The sequence below is a fragment of the Leptodactylus fuscus genome, chromosome 5 (genome assembly GCF_031893055.1).
Source record: "Leptodactylus fuscus isolate aLepFus1 chromosome 5, aLepFus1.hap2, whole genome shotgun sequence".
NCBI classification, from domain to species: Eukaryota; Metazoa; Chordata; class Amphibia; order Anura; family Leptodactylidae; genus Leptodactylus; species Leptodactylus fuscus.
In genome coordinates this window covers 198,902,085-198,919,765 of record NC_134269.1, presented here as the reverse complement: position 1 = coordinate 198,919,765, position 17,681 = coordinate 198,902,085, and the positions used below count along the sequence as shown (strand labels likewise).

The 17,681-nt window shown below is 42.5% G+C and overlaps 1 protein-coding gene across 2 annotated transcripts in view; it reads right to left on the bottom strand.

Annotated features, from left to right (window-relative positions):
* Window positions 1–12,646: 12,646 nt before the first annotated feature.
* Window positions 12,647–17,681, bottom strand: part of MACROH2A1 (macroH2A.1 histone) — a 42,908-nt gene continuing 37,873 nt past the window's right edge. The window contains exon 9 of one of the 2 annotated variants that reach the window (XM_075275038.1): window positions 12,647–13,586. In XM_075275038.1, coding sequence (XP_075131139.1) covers window positions 13,421–13,586 — 166 coding nt within the window. In that variant the 3' untranslated portion in view covers window positions 12,647–13,420. The remainder of the gene's footprint in view (window positions 13,587–17,681) is intronic. The other variant, XM_075275039.1, reaches the window with a different exon arrangement.

The window sequence follows — 17,681 nt, the reverse complement described above, 5'->3', positions numbered from 1 at the left end:
TTATGTTTTTTTGTTTTTTCAGTCTTTGTTTACACGGTTCAATATTAACGGTTGTTGTAATTCGTTTCAAATGTTGACGATTTAACTTGTAATTATATAAACTTGTCTCAGCCCGTCTATTCTCTGACACATACTTGGCTTGAGAAAGCGCCCGTGCCGGCGCGAAACGGCTGTTGCCCACGCCATGCATGCTATTTTTCCCTCCCGGTTTGTTTTACTGCTATTTCTTCAATAAAAGATTGGATTTTATATAATAACGTCTAACTGGTGAGTGCCCCCCACTTTTTTCCTCTTTTTTTTGTTATGAATATTCTACTTACCTCTGCTTAGTGCCACTCTATTTTTGATCTTTGGCTTTTTTGGTTCACATCTGTGTTCGGTATTCCTTTCAGGGAGTCTGTATGGGGACCCACCCAAAAAGAATACTGAACGCATTGACAAGCAGTGAGCACTGAAAGCATATGGACCCCATAGACTATAATGGGGTCCGTGTGTTTTCCGCGCGGTGTAAAATACTTAATGAAGTAGTTTCCTCTCCGCATGACTTGTACGGACACCGCACAGAAAACACACGGACCCCATTATAGTCTATGGGGTCCATGTGCTTTCATTGCACACCGCTATGGGGAGTCTACATGGGTCCCCATGTAGACTCCCCAAATGGAATACCAAACGCAGATGTGAACCAGGCCTAAGAACCTATCTATCCAATCTCTAGCTCTCTAGGAATTCACAACGGAAGTCTATGATTGGGCCACCATGGGCATGTTTGTTTTTTGTTCACCTTCCTTGGGTCTCCACCTATTATACTCTGGGGTCTGAAGAGACCCCAGCGTATAATATGGTGCCCATTTTAGGTTGTCTGAGATAAATCTTTATTTCTTCGGTTTTGCAAGAAAAACTACAAAAGTAGAATATTTGGGTCAGACCTGGACTTGTACAAATCGATTAGCCCATGTGACCTTGAGGATGCCATGACTGCAACTTCTAGTCACAAAAAAGTTGGACATTGCTTGACTTTTTAGTCATTGTCTAGGAACCCTTGGGGGTCACAATGTCACTCCATTCACTAACATGAGTGGATGTGTCACAAGGTGACCTGGTGATCTTTAGTCATGTGATCTAAGTTGCAGCCAAAATCGCTGTGTAGCCCTAGCCTTAATAACACCATTGAAACATAAAGGTTTGGAATCCTCTCCCCTTGAGAATAATATGTCTTTCTGTTCTTTTACCATCTCTACACCTCAGAAACTGGATGGACTGTTCCACAATGCAAAGGGATAAACTAGTTGCTGCTGATGAGACTGCTCCTGTCACACAGTCATAATGAAGGTATTCACAGCTCTGCATCCCTGAATATTTATTTATGGTCTTTTAGGTTATGTATGAGAATACAGAGAGAAGGAGATTCTTACTGTCCCCAGATGGTGTTGCCCATTTGAATCTGTGCTGAGGCGTCATAAGATTGATAGCAGAGTATAAAGTAAGCAGATGAAGGAAATATAAGATATCCAGGCCCCAATAACAGTATCTTCTTGGGCTCTATTGGATCATTGGATCACCATCAGCAGGGTCCTAACTAGAAATGGTTTAGCCCTATAGCAAACGTTTGACTAAGTCACCCCAAACCCTGTGTCTTACTACTACTGCTATCCGAATAAACACATTGAAATGAATAGGTCTATATGACGTCTACAAAAAATGCAGATGCTATACTAAGCCAAATGAGGACGTGTCAATAAGGCCTTACCAGTATCCAATAAATATATGTCCATGGCTGGAATGCCCCGTCTAGCTACAGTGACCACAGAATTTAACCCTTACGTACTATCATAGTGTCTATCATACACCACTATCATACACATATCATTATGATAGGCACCATGATAGTACTTAAGGGTTAAGTAGTTAGACCCTAATACACTTCTGCAATGCAAGAATGGAGTGCCAAGTAAATGTCATGGCAGCAATGGTTAATATCCAGTAGCTTCCTGACGAAGACCATTCCATAATGCCCTCTGAAGACCATGGATGTGGCGGGTTCTTCACAGCAAAAGACAAGTGGAATATTTCTGTACATTATTTTATGTAAAAATAACATCACAGAGAAAAGTAGAAAAATATCAGGGGCAACACGGTGGCTTAGTGGTTAGCACTGCAGCCTTGCAGTACTGGAGTCCTGGGTTTGAATCCTGCCAAGGGCAACACCTGCAAGGAGCTTGTAAGTTCTCCCCGTGTTTGTGTGAATTTCCTCCCATACACCAAAGACATACTGATAGGGAAAAATGTAGATTGTGAGCCCCACATAGGGCTCACAATCTACATTAAAAAATATATACATATATATCCTATCCTACTAATATTTTAAAAAGTTTTGATGTTTGTTCCTCAATCACGGCCAAACCACTGAACGGATTTCAATGAAATTTGACACATAGCTAGAATGTCACCCGGAACCATAGGCGCCTTACTATCCCTGCATATTACCGGGCTTGGCAACCGCAAGCACTGAAATTACGTTCGGTATAAGCTGAAGGACCTGAGATGACGTCATCTCAGGCCCTTCAGCCGTTACCCGATTGACTCACGCGATGGAGGGGGTGGAGCTATAGATGCTGCAGCCAGGAACAAGATGAAGAACATCTTCAGAAGCCAAGTGCCGAACATGCTGGCAGCATTTTTGGGCCGAGCACGGTTTGGAGTGGTGAGTACGCAGGGTGCACGGGGGTGGGGGACCAGGGGCGCGATAGTGGTGGTGGGGGTCGCGGGGTACGGGGGTGCTTGGGCCGCGGGCTCTGGGGGTGGAGGGCCAGGGATGCGATGCTGGGGGTGGAGGAAAGAGGCAAGGGGGGAAACCGCGCTTCAGGTGAGTTGTGCAGGGAGGGGGGGAGTGCGGACAAAATCGCGGGATATGATATATATATATATATATATATATAAATATATATATATATATATATATATATATATATCAGTATGAACAAACCCTTATTCAAGTCAAGTTCCAAAATTTCTAACACGTAATTCCTAGGTAGCAGCTCAATATACATTACATTAAGAATATCCCTTGTTTTCCAGATGAAAGTGAAGGTTTTATTGTTTGATGCACACTCTCATTTAATGTAACATATGTTTGATTTTTTTTCTCTTTTTGCAATTTTTGCAAACAACGCGACTACACCTTATCAATGCATATATTAACAATGAATAATATTTGCAGCCATTGCAATCTATGTACCTTTTTGCACATAAAGCAAAACACAATTCCACAAAGCCTCTTGCTACATTTTTTTCTATACAGTTCCTTTTACGATTCTGCTGCGCCCTATAAGAGAGAGATGTAGAAATGGAAGTGCAACTACTAGAGGACCTAATGAGAAGCTGCAGGCCATTCAATTATCTTAAGAAGTCCGTCTCCTTGCGGTTTGATTGACAGCTAATTATTGTGGTGCCATTTTTTTGGCCGTTGGATTTAATCTCCCAGATGGAAAGCAAATCAGTTGGTCCTTGCATCCCAGCTGAGGTATAGTTTGGATCAGATGTAATTTATTCTTTTAAGCCAAAAGCGTCTTTTGTAATTTTAAGGTACAAAAAATACCATTTGCTGACTCTAAGCGTGGAAAGTGAAAGGCACCAGTCAGACTTTGCAGGTTTTATGATTTTCAGGGGAATATTGACACAATTTGCTATGCAACTCTCTCAAGTCGTGTCATATGTGGATGATTCCCATTTCGAGATGTAATGGTGGCATTTTTGACTTGGGAGCTTTTTGTAATGGTTAAACATGAGGTTGGAAAAGCATTAAGTTGGATTGTAGAGAGGAACGAGACAAATCTCCGAACAACACGGCGCGCGGAGGAATCAGTCACAATTTGAAATTTCGCGAGCTTTTCAAAACATGTCAGTTCCCAAGTAGGTTTTACACCAGGGATATAACAAGAATCCTTTTACTTACCTGTACTACTGAGATCTATCAATTATCCCCGTGCCTTACAGTTCCTTGGCCAATTTAGGTATTATCCAACCATGTACAAAATGTAACATGCATAACCAAGCGATATCCCATTCTAACTAGATTCTCTGCTGCAGAAAGTCATATAACAAGAGAAGAATTAAAGTGTTTAGCGGCTAAAACTTTGTAATACCCCGCATGCAAGTTGTTGGAGAAGATGACACATTTTTTCCAGAACACTACATATTGTCTTAGATTGTGTATAATGTTGTTCACACTTGAATGCATCCAAAATATTAAACTTTCATTATTCGCCATAAGTTTGTAAAAGGTGGAATATTATTGGGAAGAGTCTAATATACTTAGCTGAGTTAGGTAATACCGATGGATTAAAGCTTTGTATTAAAGTAGAGAGGGTGCAGATGAAGGTTCGGAAAGAATGGAAACCAAGGATGAGTTAGATTAGGGTGCCCATATAGAGATGAACGACAGGGTACAACTGTGCCCATTAAACAGGTGCCAACAGGTTGGCGATTTAGAGGCAGGAAAATAACTTGCCATATAGGCTTTTTATGTCTCCAAACTATCAGCCATTCACTATCTAAAAAACCTCATGGGTGACTATTCCGTGCAGTCCAGAAATACACCACAGTAGGTGCAGAGTAGGTCCAAAGTGTCTAGAGACCATAACCTCCTTTCTCTCCTCCCGCTTTCTCTAACTCAATATGGAGAAAATAGAGTTCATCATCTTCGCCCCACCTCGTACGGCCCCTCTACCTGACCCATGTATCAAAGTTAATGGAACCACCCTTACCCCTGTCCCATGGGTCAATTGACTTGGGATAATCCTGGACTCTGACCTGTCCTTCAAATTGCACATACAAACCCTCAAGACCTCCTGTCGCTTCCAACTCAAGAACAGCCATCGAATCTGCTCCTTTCTCACTCCTGAAACCACAAAGATGCAGGTCCATGTCCTCATTATCTCCGGCTTAGGCTATTGTAACATCCTTATTCATGGCCTCCCTGCAAATACTCTTGTCCCCCTCCAGTCCGCCTTAAACTGTGCTGCTTGCTTAATACACCCTCCCCTCCGTAGTTCAGTGGCTGTTCCCCTTTGCCAAACCCTTCAGCGGTTACCCGTTGCCCAGCAAATAGAGTTCAAAATACTAAAACTAACACGCAAAGCCATCCACAACCTGTCCCCTCCATATATCTCTGACCTCATCTCCCGCTACCTGCCCACACGTAACCTCAGATCCTCCAATGACCTCCTACTCCGCTCTACTCCTATCTGTTCTTCACATAACTGTCTCCAAGATTTCTCCCGTGCATCCCCCATACTATGGAATTCCTTACTAAGACACATAAGACTGACCCCCACAATCACAGGCTTCAAGAAGGCGCTGAAGACTCAGCTATTCAGGAAGACCTACAATCTCCAGTAACACTACTGTCACCACACTGCCAACTGAACTGTCTCCCCCTCTCCTCCTGTCTCTACCCCCCTTCCCTCATAGACTGTAAGCCCTTGTGGGTAGGACCCCCTATCCCACTGTGCCAGCCGGTCATTGTTAGTATATTTGTTTTGTATATTTTTTATACTGTATGTAAAGCACCATGGAATTAATATAATAATGTGCAGCACCATGGAATTAATATAATAATGTAGAGCACCATGGAATTAATATAATAATGTACAGCACCATGGAATTAATATAATAATGTACAGCAACATGGAATTAATATAATAATGTACAACACCATGGAAATAATATAATAATATAAAGCACCATGGAATTAATATAATAATGTACAGCACCATGGAATTAATATAATAATATAAAGCACCATGGAATTAATATAATAATGTACAGCACCATGGAATTAATATAATAATGTACATCACCATGGAATTAATATAATAATGTACAGCATGATGGAATTAATATAATAATGTACATCACCATGGAATTAATATAATAATGTACAGCACCATGGAATTAATATAATAATATAAAGCACCATGGAATTAATATAATAATGTACAGCACCATGGAATTAATATAATAATGTACAGCACCATGGAATTAATATAATAATGTACAGCACCATGGAATTAATATAATAATGTACAGCATGATGGAATTAATATAATAATGTACAGCATGATGGAATTAATATAATAATGTAGAGCACCATGGAATTAATATAATAATGTAAAGCACCATGGAATTAATATAATAATATAAAGCACCATGGAATTAATATAATAATGTACAGCACCATGGAATTAATATAATAATGTACAGCATGATGGAATTAATATAATAATATAAAGCACCATGGAATTAATATAATAATGTACAGCACCATGGAATTAATATAATAATGTACAGCATGATGGAATTAATATAATAATGTACAGCACCATGGAATTAATATAATAATATAAAGCACCATGGAATTAATATAATAATGTACAGCACCATGGAATTAATATAATAATATAAAGCACCATGGAATTAATATAATAATGTACAGCACCATGGAATTAATATAATAATGTACAGCATGATGGAATTAATATAATAATATAAAGCACCATGGAATTAATATAATAATGTACAGCATGATGGAATTAATATAATAATGTACAGCATGATGGAATTAATATAATAATATAAAGCACCATGGAATTAATATAATAATGTACAGCACCATGGAATTAATATAATAATGTACAGCATGATGGAATTAATATAATAATGTACAACATCATGGAATTACTATAATAATGTAAAGCACCATGGAATTAATATAATAATGTACAACACCATGGAATTACCCTAATATAATAATGTATAGCGATTACAATATAGCGAAGTGTATAACATCTATATTTGCATGTAATTTTCTGAAGTTTCTGACAGTTTCATGTGGTTGGCCATCTCTGGACCCATTGAATGTTTGTCCACTTAGAGAAGCAAATACTATACGCAATATCAGCGGGGGCGTAGCTATAGGCGGTGCAGAGTCAGCAATTGCTATCAGGCCCTAGAGCCTGAGCGGACCCATGGCTACTCTACTACATATGAAGACACCAGTATTATGAGTGGGGGTCCCATTACATATTTTGAACTGGGTCTCAGGAGCTTCAAGTTACGTCTCTGAATATCAGGTAGAGCTAATAGGGATAAAGCTTTCATGACATGTATCTATGTTTCTTTTATGTATCCCATAATCCCTGACATTTCTTAAACTTTGGCTGCCAAATTGCATTTGCGGTCTATGCAAATCCTTCCTGTCTCAGTTGTACCTTTATCCCTGATAATGTGGATATCGTAAATTTGTTAACACGGTTCAAGGGTATCACATTAAATAATTCTGCACTAAATATCATTTTATTTTTCCCCCCCAATTTCCAGTTTTTCTTGATCCTGCCATACTGTAATGTTATCTTTACACACTGATTTATATATGAACATAGACAGACCGGACCGCAACTCGGGCGGAAAACACCATACAAAAGAGGTCGGTAAGACCGAACCTATCTATTAAGTGATGCACAAGAGGTCTAGGTAAGAAGACCTGTGTTTTTAAGTTTTCTATTGGGGTTTTTGGTGTGTGGAAGTAAATATTTTATCATTTTTTCACTGATGCTGTTGTAGACGTTCCTACACGTTAGTAGGTGTGTAGGCCTTGTGCTCACGGAGATCACCTGTGACTATAAGGAGCGGGTGAGATGATGTTTTAATTCCTTTTCATCTTGAAGAATCAATGCAGAGGGTAAGTAAAAATTCATTCCATAGAATATTGGTATAGCGGCAGCTCATGCACTGAACTAAAATAGAAAAATGTTGAGTGCACAGAATTATTTCAGTATCCTCGGAGTGAGACTCTTCAGATGTCTTGACAATAAAATATTAGTACGAATTAAGTTATAATAAAAAAAAAAATATTAAAGGGGTATTCCCATAACTCTTGTTCTGCAGCCTGCAGGGCTCTGTGCTCTCTTCACTTCCTGGATTTCTCAGCACACTGGTGGGTGGGGTTTCACTTGCTCTGCTATCTGCTATGTTTGCAGTGAGTAATGAGGGATTGGTTGTAAATGCATTACCACAGTATAAAGCTGATGTAGCAGAGCTGGATGAGTCAGCTTGCATTACATACAGAGGTAACGGACTCCTTATCTCAGCCCTTATCAGCCAAATTCAATTAAACCGACTTATAAGTGGAAAAGCTGAAGATAGACAGCCCAGTAATCCCGGAGCTCTCACCTCCCCTATCTGAGGAGCTCTGTTACTCCCTCCCCCCCTGAGAGCAGGCAACTTCAAATGAGTAGATAAGCCCACTGGCCATAGAAACGCAGTGTCAACAATGAAGTGAATACATTAAGATAGCGGCCAAACAAATCAGTTTTGATAAAGCAATGTATTTAGGAAAAAATAAATTAAATCCAAAAATCCACACAAACTAGCAGTATAGATAGGATGCTTTTCATGGGACAACCCCTTTAAGTATGTAGTGGCCACAGATCAGCTACAAAAACTACTTGTGTACCTTCTATATTGTCCCATAAACTGTTATTACCTATTCACGTGGACGTGCGAGGTCAGTGTTAATCATAGACTGTATTCAAACCCATTGATTTCTTTTTTCCACTGAACAAAGGTACATGGGATGAAAAACAAGACACGCTCTATTTTGGTCTGTATTGCTAACCATAGGCACATTAAAGTCTATGGGCCCATGAAAACATAGAAAGCATGCAGTGCACGCAGTGGACTCATCTCTGTCCATTAGAGGGTTCTGGGCCCGGGGAGAACATACTGGAGGAGAACATCATGTGATCACTGGAGAAATGTGAGAAAATGTGGTCTCGATGTAGTCATAGTCCATGTTCCCTGAAAAGGGGAAACGGGACCAATCTCTTGCCCAGGAAGCAGGTTCATACACAGCAGCATGAGTTGGCACCTCCAGCAGAAGAAATGGAAGGTGGCCATCTTGGAAATTGGTGAGAGTGAACAGTGATGGGAGCAACAGTTGCATGTTATGCCCAGTTACCACCAAAGGACTGTTTTGTTGATTCCATTATTACACCCCATAGGAGGGAGGTTCACCTTCCACAGACCAGATGGCTGAAGGCTACAAACCTAGTATTGATTTGCTGAGAACTGTTTCTGTTTATTAGAATTCTACCATTAGTATCCCGTTTTCAGATAACATCACGTCCGAATAGCCTTAGGAAAAGCTATTCGTCCCCTTCCTTTATATTTCTGATCTGCGCTGCCGTTCCGTTAAAATACCGTTTTTCCCGTTATGCAAATAAGTCTCCAGACAGCACAGGGGGTGTCCCCTGTGCTGCCTGAAGACTCTCCAGCGATGCCTCCATCTTCTACGACCGTGCCTCTCCACCTTGTCCTTCCTGTAGTTTTCTTCCAGCGAGCCTGTGTTCGGAATCTAAACATCTGTTCGGCATTTTTACTGTGGCTGCTTACATGAACAGTACGTTCGTGTAAGCGGCCACAGTAAAATGGCTGAACAGACATGCGCAGTTGGCTCTACCCAAAGCCCGATGCAACTGCACAGAATTTATGGTAGATTCTGAATGCAGGCTTACCGGAAGAAGACTACACGAAGGACGTGGCGGAGAGGCGCGGCTGTAGAAGATGGAGGCGTCACTGGAGAGTCTTCAAGCAGCACAGGGGGCGCCCCCTTGCAGTTTCAGCACAGGAGGAACGCCTGAATGTGGAGCGGCGGTCCTGCTGGCGGTCAGCCCATTATACCGCTGAAAGAGCAGTTGTGACTGCTTCTAATTGTGAAATCTACATTAGTGACCCCTGATGAATCTATAATAGGAGGAAACGCGTAGGGTCAGAGATTAATATCTAGTGCGGGAGTTGAAATATACCGGCTGCTTTAATAGGTGACCTGGCCAGTGAGTCCTTCCATTCCCTCTGTTGGCGTGGCGTTAGGCCAGTAACCTCGGAGGGGAGGAGGGGGTGCTCGCTGAGCCTTATGCAAGGTCCCGTGAATGCAGCTCGGCAATACTATACCCCGCAGGACATGTGTATGAGGGAGTGAGGTGTTCTCAGTCTCTAGGGATTAACCAGAGACAGGTCCCCCCACATGTTTCAAAGTAAATGGTTTGTGTATGACTTCACAATCAGTATTCACCCTGAAGGGTATTGTCAGCAGTTTTTAATTTAGTTTGTTTTTTTAAACAATCAAATAAAAGTCAAGTTTTAAATTTCTTGGGCAGTCAGTGTCAGTGCCCTTCCGTGATATTTTTATAACTGCACGGAATTTATGGTAGATTCTGAATGCAGGCTTACCGGAAGAAGACTACACGAAGGACGTGGCGGAGAGGCGCGGCTGTAGAAGATGGAGGCGTCACTGGAGAGTCTTCAAGCAGCACAGGGGGCGCCCCCTTGCAGTTTGAGCACAGGAGGAACGCCCCCTGTGCTGTCTGGAGACTCATTTGTATACCGAAAAAAACCCGGTATTTCAACAGAACAGCGGCGTGGAGCAGAAATATAAAGGTAGGGGACGAATAGCCTTTCTTAAGGCTATTCCGACGTGCTATTTCTGAAAAATGGATTCTAATGATAGAATCCCTTTAAATCAGCAACGCACCTTTCATTCTTGTGTACTACCTTGCACATGTTACAAGCATATGGATGCCGTCCACATGACGTCTGTTTTTATGGACCCAGAGACATTGAAAAGCATAGCAAATACAAAAACATAAAAAACACCAAAACTGTTATATTATGGATTTGTAAAAGGGACATGGACAGCACTTAACCCAACAAGGAGTAGGATCATGTGCCGTCTAAGTAAAATGGTTGTCTGACTCAGGGCTCGTTTACATCTGCGCCCGGTCTCCGTTCTGCAGGTTTCCATTTCCTGCCCGAAACTGGACAGGAGACGGAAACCTGCAGGCATTTTTCAAACCCATTCATTTGAATGGGCTTGAAAAGTGTCGACAGTGAGCGCCCGTGAGAGTCTTCTGCTATCCGCAGCGAAATCAGTTTTTTTTTAACCGGACACAGAGTCAGACATACAGGACTTTGTGTCCGGTTTAAGAAAACAGTTTCGCTGCGGAGAACATAAAAAGCTCAACGGCGCTCACAGCCGGACCCGGTCTGACAGGTTTCCGTCTTCTGCATACAGAAGACGGAAACCTCAGAATGGAGAACGAACGCTGATGTGAACCCGGTGTCAGCCCTTATCTCTGTGCTGATCAGACTGTCAAGCTAAACTACTGACTATCCTAATTTTCTGAAAAGGTTTTTTTTTTATTTTGTTGACTCAAGTTTTTATTATGCAAAAACCTCATGAACATTCTATGTCCATATGACTTACTGTAGACCTATTGCATGATGTTGCTCTGTTTGTATCACCTACGGCTGCTTTCAGACAGGGATCGCTTGTCTGCATTGTAGCCTCTATACTCTATCCCAGATCTGGGCAATGTGCGGCCCGGGGGCCACACCCGGCCCTCTGACTGCTTCTATCTGGCCCGCATAGCTAGTGGAAGCTTTTTCAAGGACCTGTGATGATGTCATCACAGCCTATCACCAGGATAGGCTATGACTTGTTAGTGGGCGGAGCCACACGGGACTGTGTGCTTGCTGCAAGCTGCCGGCAATGGAGGCTGCTGGATGATAGAGAAGAGACAGCATGTGTGAGCAAGGGGGGGGGGGCATTAAACTGAATGCACATGGAAGGGGGACATTAAACTGGGGCAGCTGGAGGAGGATATTAAACCATGGGGGATAGCTGGAGGGGGACATGTCTGCCTCTAGTTGCCCCCAGTTTAATGTCCCCTCTAGTTTCTGCTAATTTATACTGGGGCACCAGGAGAGGGACTTAATACTGTGGGAAATTTGGAGAGAAACATTATAATGTGGGGTGTATAATGTTAGGGTGACTGTAGGAGGATTTTACTTTGTGGGGCACATGGAAAAATGATTGAGAATGGGTGGAGTCAGCGGAGAAGTGGGTGGAGCTAAATTTGCCACACCACGCATGGCCCTCTAGAACCGTTACAATTTCTCATGTGGCCCCATGGGAAAATTAATTGCCCACCCCTGCTCTATCCCTATAGCGATCAAACATTAGTAGAACCACAGTAGGCCTGGGTTTGTGAGTTACAATACAGGTGATAAAAAATAGCCTATAATGGGGCAACACGGTGGCTGAGTGGTTAGCACTAGAGATGAGCGAACACTGTTCGGAACAGCCGTTCCGAACAGCACGCTCCCATAGAAATGAATGGAAGCGGCCAGCACGCGGGGGTTAAGCGACCGGCTGCCGGCAAAGTCTGCATGCCAGGTGCTTCTATTCATTTCTATGGGTGCGTGCTGTTCGGATCGGCTGATCTGAACAATGTTCGCTCATCTCTAGTTAGCACTGCAGCCTTGCAGCACAGGAGTCCTGGGTTCGAATCTCTCCAGAATCTGCGAGGACTTTGTATGTTCTCCCCGTGTTTGCATGGATTTCCTCCTATTCTACAAAGACATACTGATAGGGGAAAAAAATGTGGATTGTGATTCTTATATGGGGCCCACAATCTACATAAAAAAAAAAAAAAAAAAAAAAAAAAAAAAATGGAAAAAAAAAAATACAAATATGGAATAAAAAAATAGCCTATAATGTGCAGGTCTAATAGTATGGCGGTGGAACGGTTTACAGCAGATATACTATTTTATTAAAACCAGGAAAGAGGAAATAAACTTGACATTTATTTAGCAAATTCATGATATTTTCAATGCACAGAATATCTATTTGGTTTTTTTCCATGGTAATGTCCCTCTAAGTTCAACCGTCTGTTTTATTACGGGATTTTTTTCAATAACAGATGGCATCATTAACCGCTGGGTCCTGAAACAGTGCACTGACTTCCTACATTCGCTTCACTTGTGCTTGTAAAATATCCCTAATGAGCTAATGGTGCAGAATTACGGACATTTCTTCATTCGTTTGAGGCTACCATAAAAGAAGCAGAAAGACAACTCGGTGTTTAAATAAGGGACTAGAAGACGTCAGACACAATGTGAATATCTCTCTTTACAAAGGGGCAAAATAGAACACCACATACTATACAATAAAATCACCGCACCACATTTACAAAATAGTTCTTCCATGTTGTCCACATACAAAATACAATAGACTCCCGACGACGATCTGTAGAATTTCATACCTCAGTAAAATAAAACTATAAAAAAATCTTCTAAATTAACAACAACACCGCAGATATAGTGCATCGAGAAATGTAATGCCAGCTATCAGTGCCAAAGGAAATCATTCTCAATGGTCAAGTGGAATCCTTGGGTTTCCCAAATGAGCATTTTTTTCCCAAAACCGTGGTGCAGTCTTGCAAAAAAGGCCTAAACGTATTTTATTTTTTTTTAGTAAAGAAAAGAGCTGGACAGGAAAGGGTTTGTTGGATCCGAAGGCTTAGTTGGCATCGAGCTTTGCCATTTCCTGCACGTAGATGCCTATGCTCTCGCTGTCGAAAAGCACAAAATACACAGTCTTGATTGAAGAGGACATCGTGGACACAAAGTAGTTGGAAATCGCTTTCAGGATAAGCTGTGCGGCCGTCTGCTTCGGGAAACCGTTCCTGCAAAATTGGTAAAACATTAGTCAAGCGGCAATACTATAAGACTATGACCTGTAAACCCAGTGTACAAAAGCGTATCAACCTTACAATTTACATCCAACCAATTATAAGCTATAATAATAAGAGTATCTATCCATTTTTGTGCCCAACATTGCATATTTGGTAGGGCTCATGCATTGGTTGTCAAAGGGCTCGTTCCCATGGAGTAAAGCCATGCTCATTCTGACACTTAAACACGTGGTAGAGTGAGCGCTTCAAAACAGAATCCCATTGACTTCATTGGGTTCCGTCTTAAGCGCGCTATGCATTGAAAATCAATGGGAGGCTTTTTTAACTCATTGATTTCAATGGGTTCCGCGCGTTAAACAGAACCCGTTGAAGTCAATGGGATTCTGTTTTGAAGCGCTCACTCTGCCACGTGTTTACTAGAGATGAGCGAGTAGTACTCAATCGAGTAGGTATTCGATCGAATACTACGGTATTTGAAATACTCGTACTCGATCGAGTACCACTCGCTGTTCGAATGTAAAAGTTCGATGCAGAACCAGAATTGATTGGCCGAATGCTATACAGTCAGCCAATCAACGCTGGTTCTTCTCCTACCTTTAGAATCTTCTCCGTGCAGCTTCCCCACGGCGTCTTCCGGCTCTGAATTAACTCTGCCAGGCATCGGGGCTGGGCGGAGACGACTGCGCATGTCCACTTGTAGTGCGGGCATGCGCAGTCGGCTCTGCCCAGGCCCGATGCCTGGCAGAGTGAATGAAGAGCCGGAAGATGCTGCAAGGAGAAGACTTCTCGGAGGATCCAGCCTGACCCTCACTCATGGACTTGGTAAGTATAATTTGATTGAACGTTGCCTACCCCTGAAACGAGCATTTTCCCCCCATAGACTATAATAGGGTTCGAGTAGTCGAATATTGAGGGGCTACTCGAAACAAATATCGAACCTCGAACATTTTACTGTTCGCTCATCTCTAGTGTTTATGTGTCAGAATGAGCAAGGCGTTACTTCGTGGGAACGGACCCTAAGTCTAAGGCCTTACGTAGCGGTTCGCAGCGAAAAAGCTCTGTGGGAAAAAATGAAGCGGCTTGCAATTTTTCCTGCAACGATTTCCACTGCAGGCTTTCATTATACCTATACAGAAAACACCTACGTTTCCATAGGTGTAATTGATATGCCGTGATTCACAAAAACACAACTGTTTTGAAACTGCTGCCTGTCCGCCGCGGATATTTTTCTGCAACGTGTGGATTGAATTAGCCCGCATCCCATCTATTTTGCATGAACTGTAAAACCACCATGTGGGCGCTTCAGCCTTAAAAGTGTGTTTTCACCGCAAAAATACACATTAGAAAAATCTAGCATGTATTTTTGCTGTGCAGAAGATCAAGGTGAAAGAGAAGCTTTCATGTCCTCAGGCACATGGGGCTTTATATACAGCTAGAAAGCCGACAGTGCTCTGAATACAGCGCACTGTCGGTTTTACCATTATGTGCCCTGGGTGAAGAGCTATCGGTGCACATACCAATAGCACTTCATTGTTAGGGCTAGTTCACACGTAGTTTTTTGGTCCAGATTTTGACGCAGGAAGCTGCGTCAGAATCCAGACCAAAATGCGCCTGTCGCAGCTTCTGTCAGTCCCAACTTTCCACTCTGGATTAGGGAATGGGCCTAGTCCGGAGGCATTGTCTTGACACAGACGCTGCAGAAGTCTCTGCCGTGGAATCCGTCAAGCTAGGGCAGGTCGCTTCTTTTTTTACCTCTCGCGGAAAAAGGAAATGACCAGCTCCCATTGAATTCAGATTCTGAAGCGGATTGTGCGTCAAAATCCGACCCAAATAGCCCCGGGTGAACCAGCCCTTAGAAGCGCGTTCCTGACAGTCTAACTGGGAACGCCCCTCCTGACAGTCTGTCCGCAGCGCTGTATTGTGAGGGGGCGTTCCTTACCTCCCAGCCATGATGCTGAGCAATAATGAACGCCCCCTCCCTCCTAGTGACAGTACTCGTCCATAGACGAGTACTGGGAAGTGTGTGTGTTTTTCTGACTGCTCAGCGCCATGGCTGAGCAGGAAGGAATGCCCCTCTGACAGCACGGTGCTGCGGGTGGACTGTCAGGAGGGGCGCTCCCAGTTAGACTGTCAGGAACGCCCTTCTGACAGTGAAGAGCTATCAGTAACTGCACTGATATCTCTTACCCCTGGGGCACATAACGGGAAAGCCAACTGTGTGTTGAATTCAGCGCAAGGTCGGCTTTCTAGTGGTATATAAAACCGCATGTGCCCGAGGACATGAAAGGCCTTCTCTAAGCCTTGTTTTTTCTGTGGATAGATAGATAGATAGATAGATAGATAGATAGATAGATAGATAGATAGATAGATGAGAGATAGATAGATAGATAGATAGATAGGAGATAGATAGATAATAAATAGAAGATAGATGATAGAACAGATAGATAGATAGATAGATAGATAGATAGATAGATAGATAGATAGATAGAGTGGGGCAAAAAAGTATTTAGTCAGTCACCAATAGTGCAAGTTCCACCACTTAAAAAGATGAGAGGCGTCTGTAATTTACATCATAGGTAGACCTCAACTATGAGAGACAAAATGAGAAAACAAATCCAGAAAATCACATTGTCTGATTTTGTAAGAATTTTTTTTCAAATTATGGTGGAAAATAAGTATTTGGTCACCTACAAACAATCAAGATTTCTGGCTCTCGCAGACCTGTAACTTCTTCTTTAAGAGTCTCCTCTTTCCTCCACTCATTACCTGTAGTAATGGCACCTGTTTAAACTTGTTATCAGTATAAAAAGACACCTGTGCACACCCTCAAACAGTCAGACTCCAAACTCCACTATGGTGAAGACCAAAGAGCTGTCAAAGGACACCAGAAACAAAATTGTAGCCCTGCACCAGGCTGGGAAGACTGAATCTGCAATAGGCAACCAGCTTGGATTGAAGAAATCAACTGTGGGAGCAATAATTAGAAAATGGAAGACATACAAGACCACTGATAATCTCCCTCGCTCTGGGGCTCCACGCAAAATCTCACCCCGTGGGGTCAAAATGATCATAAGAACGGTGAGCAAAAATCCCAGAACCACGCGGGGGGACCTAGTGAATGAACTGCAGAGACCTGGGACCAATGTAACAAAGCCTACCATCAGTAACACACTACGCCGCCAGGGACTCAGATCCTGCAGTGCCAGACGTGTCCCACTGCTTAAGCCAGTACATGTCCGGGCCCGTCTGAAGTTTGCTAGAGAGCATTTGGATGATCCAGAAGAGTATTGGGAGAATGTCCTATGGTCTGATGAAACCAAACTGGAACTGTTTGGTAGAGACACAACTTTTCGTGTTTGGAGGAAAAAGAATACTGAGTTGCATCCATCAAACACCATACCTACTGTAAAGCATGGGGGTGGAAACATCATGCTTTGGGGCTGTTTCTCTGCAAAGGGGCCAGGACGACTGATCCGGGTACATGAAAGAATGAATGGGGCCATGTATCGTGAGATTTTGAGTGCAAACCTCCTTCCATCAGCAAAGGCATTGAAGATGAAACGTGGCTGGGTCTTTCAACATGACAATGATCCAAAGCACACCGCCAGGGCAACGAAGGAGTGGCTTTGTAAGAAGTATTTCAAGGTCCTGGAGTGGCCTAGCCAGTCTCCAGATCTCAACCCTATACAAAACCTTTGGAGGGAGTTGAAAGTCCGTGTTGCCAAGCGACAGCCCCAAAACATCACTGCTCTAGGGGAGATCTGCATGGAGGAATGGGCCAACATACCAACAACAGTGTGTGCCAACCTTGTGAAGACTTACAGAAAACGTTTGACCTCTGTCATTGCCAACAAAGGATATATAACAAAGTATTGAGATGAAATTTTGTTACTGACCAAATACTTATTTTCCACCATAATTTGCAAATAAATTCTTACAAAATCAGACAATGTGATTTTCTGGATTTGTTTTATCATTTTGTCTCTCATAGTTGAGGTCTATCTATGATGTAAATTACAGACGCCTCTCATCTTTTTAAGTGGTGGAACTTGCACTATTGGTGACTGACTAAATACTTTTTTGCCC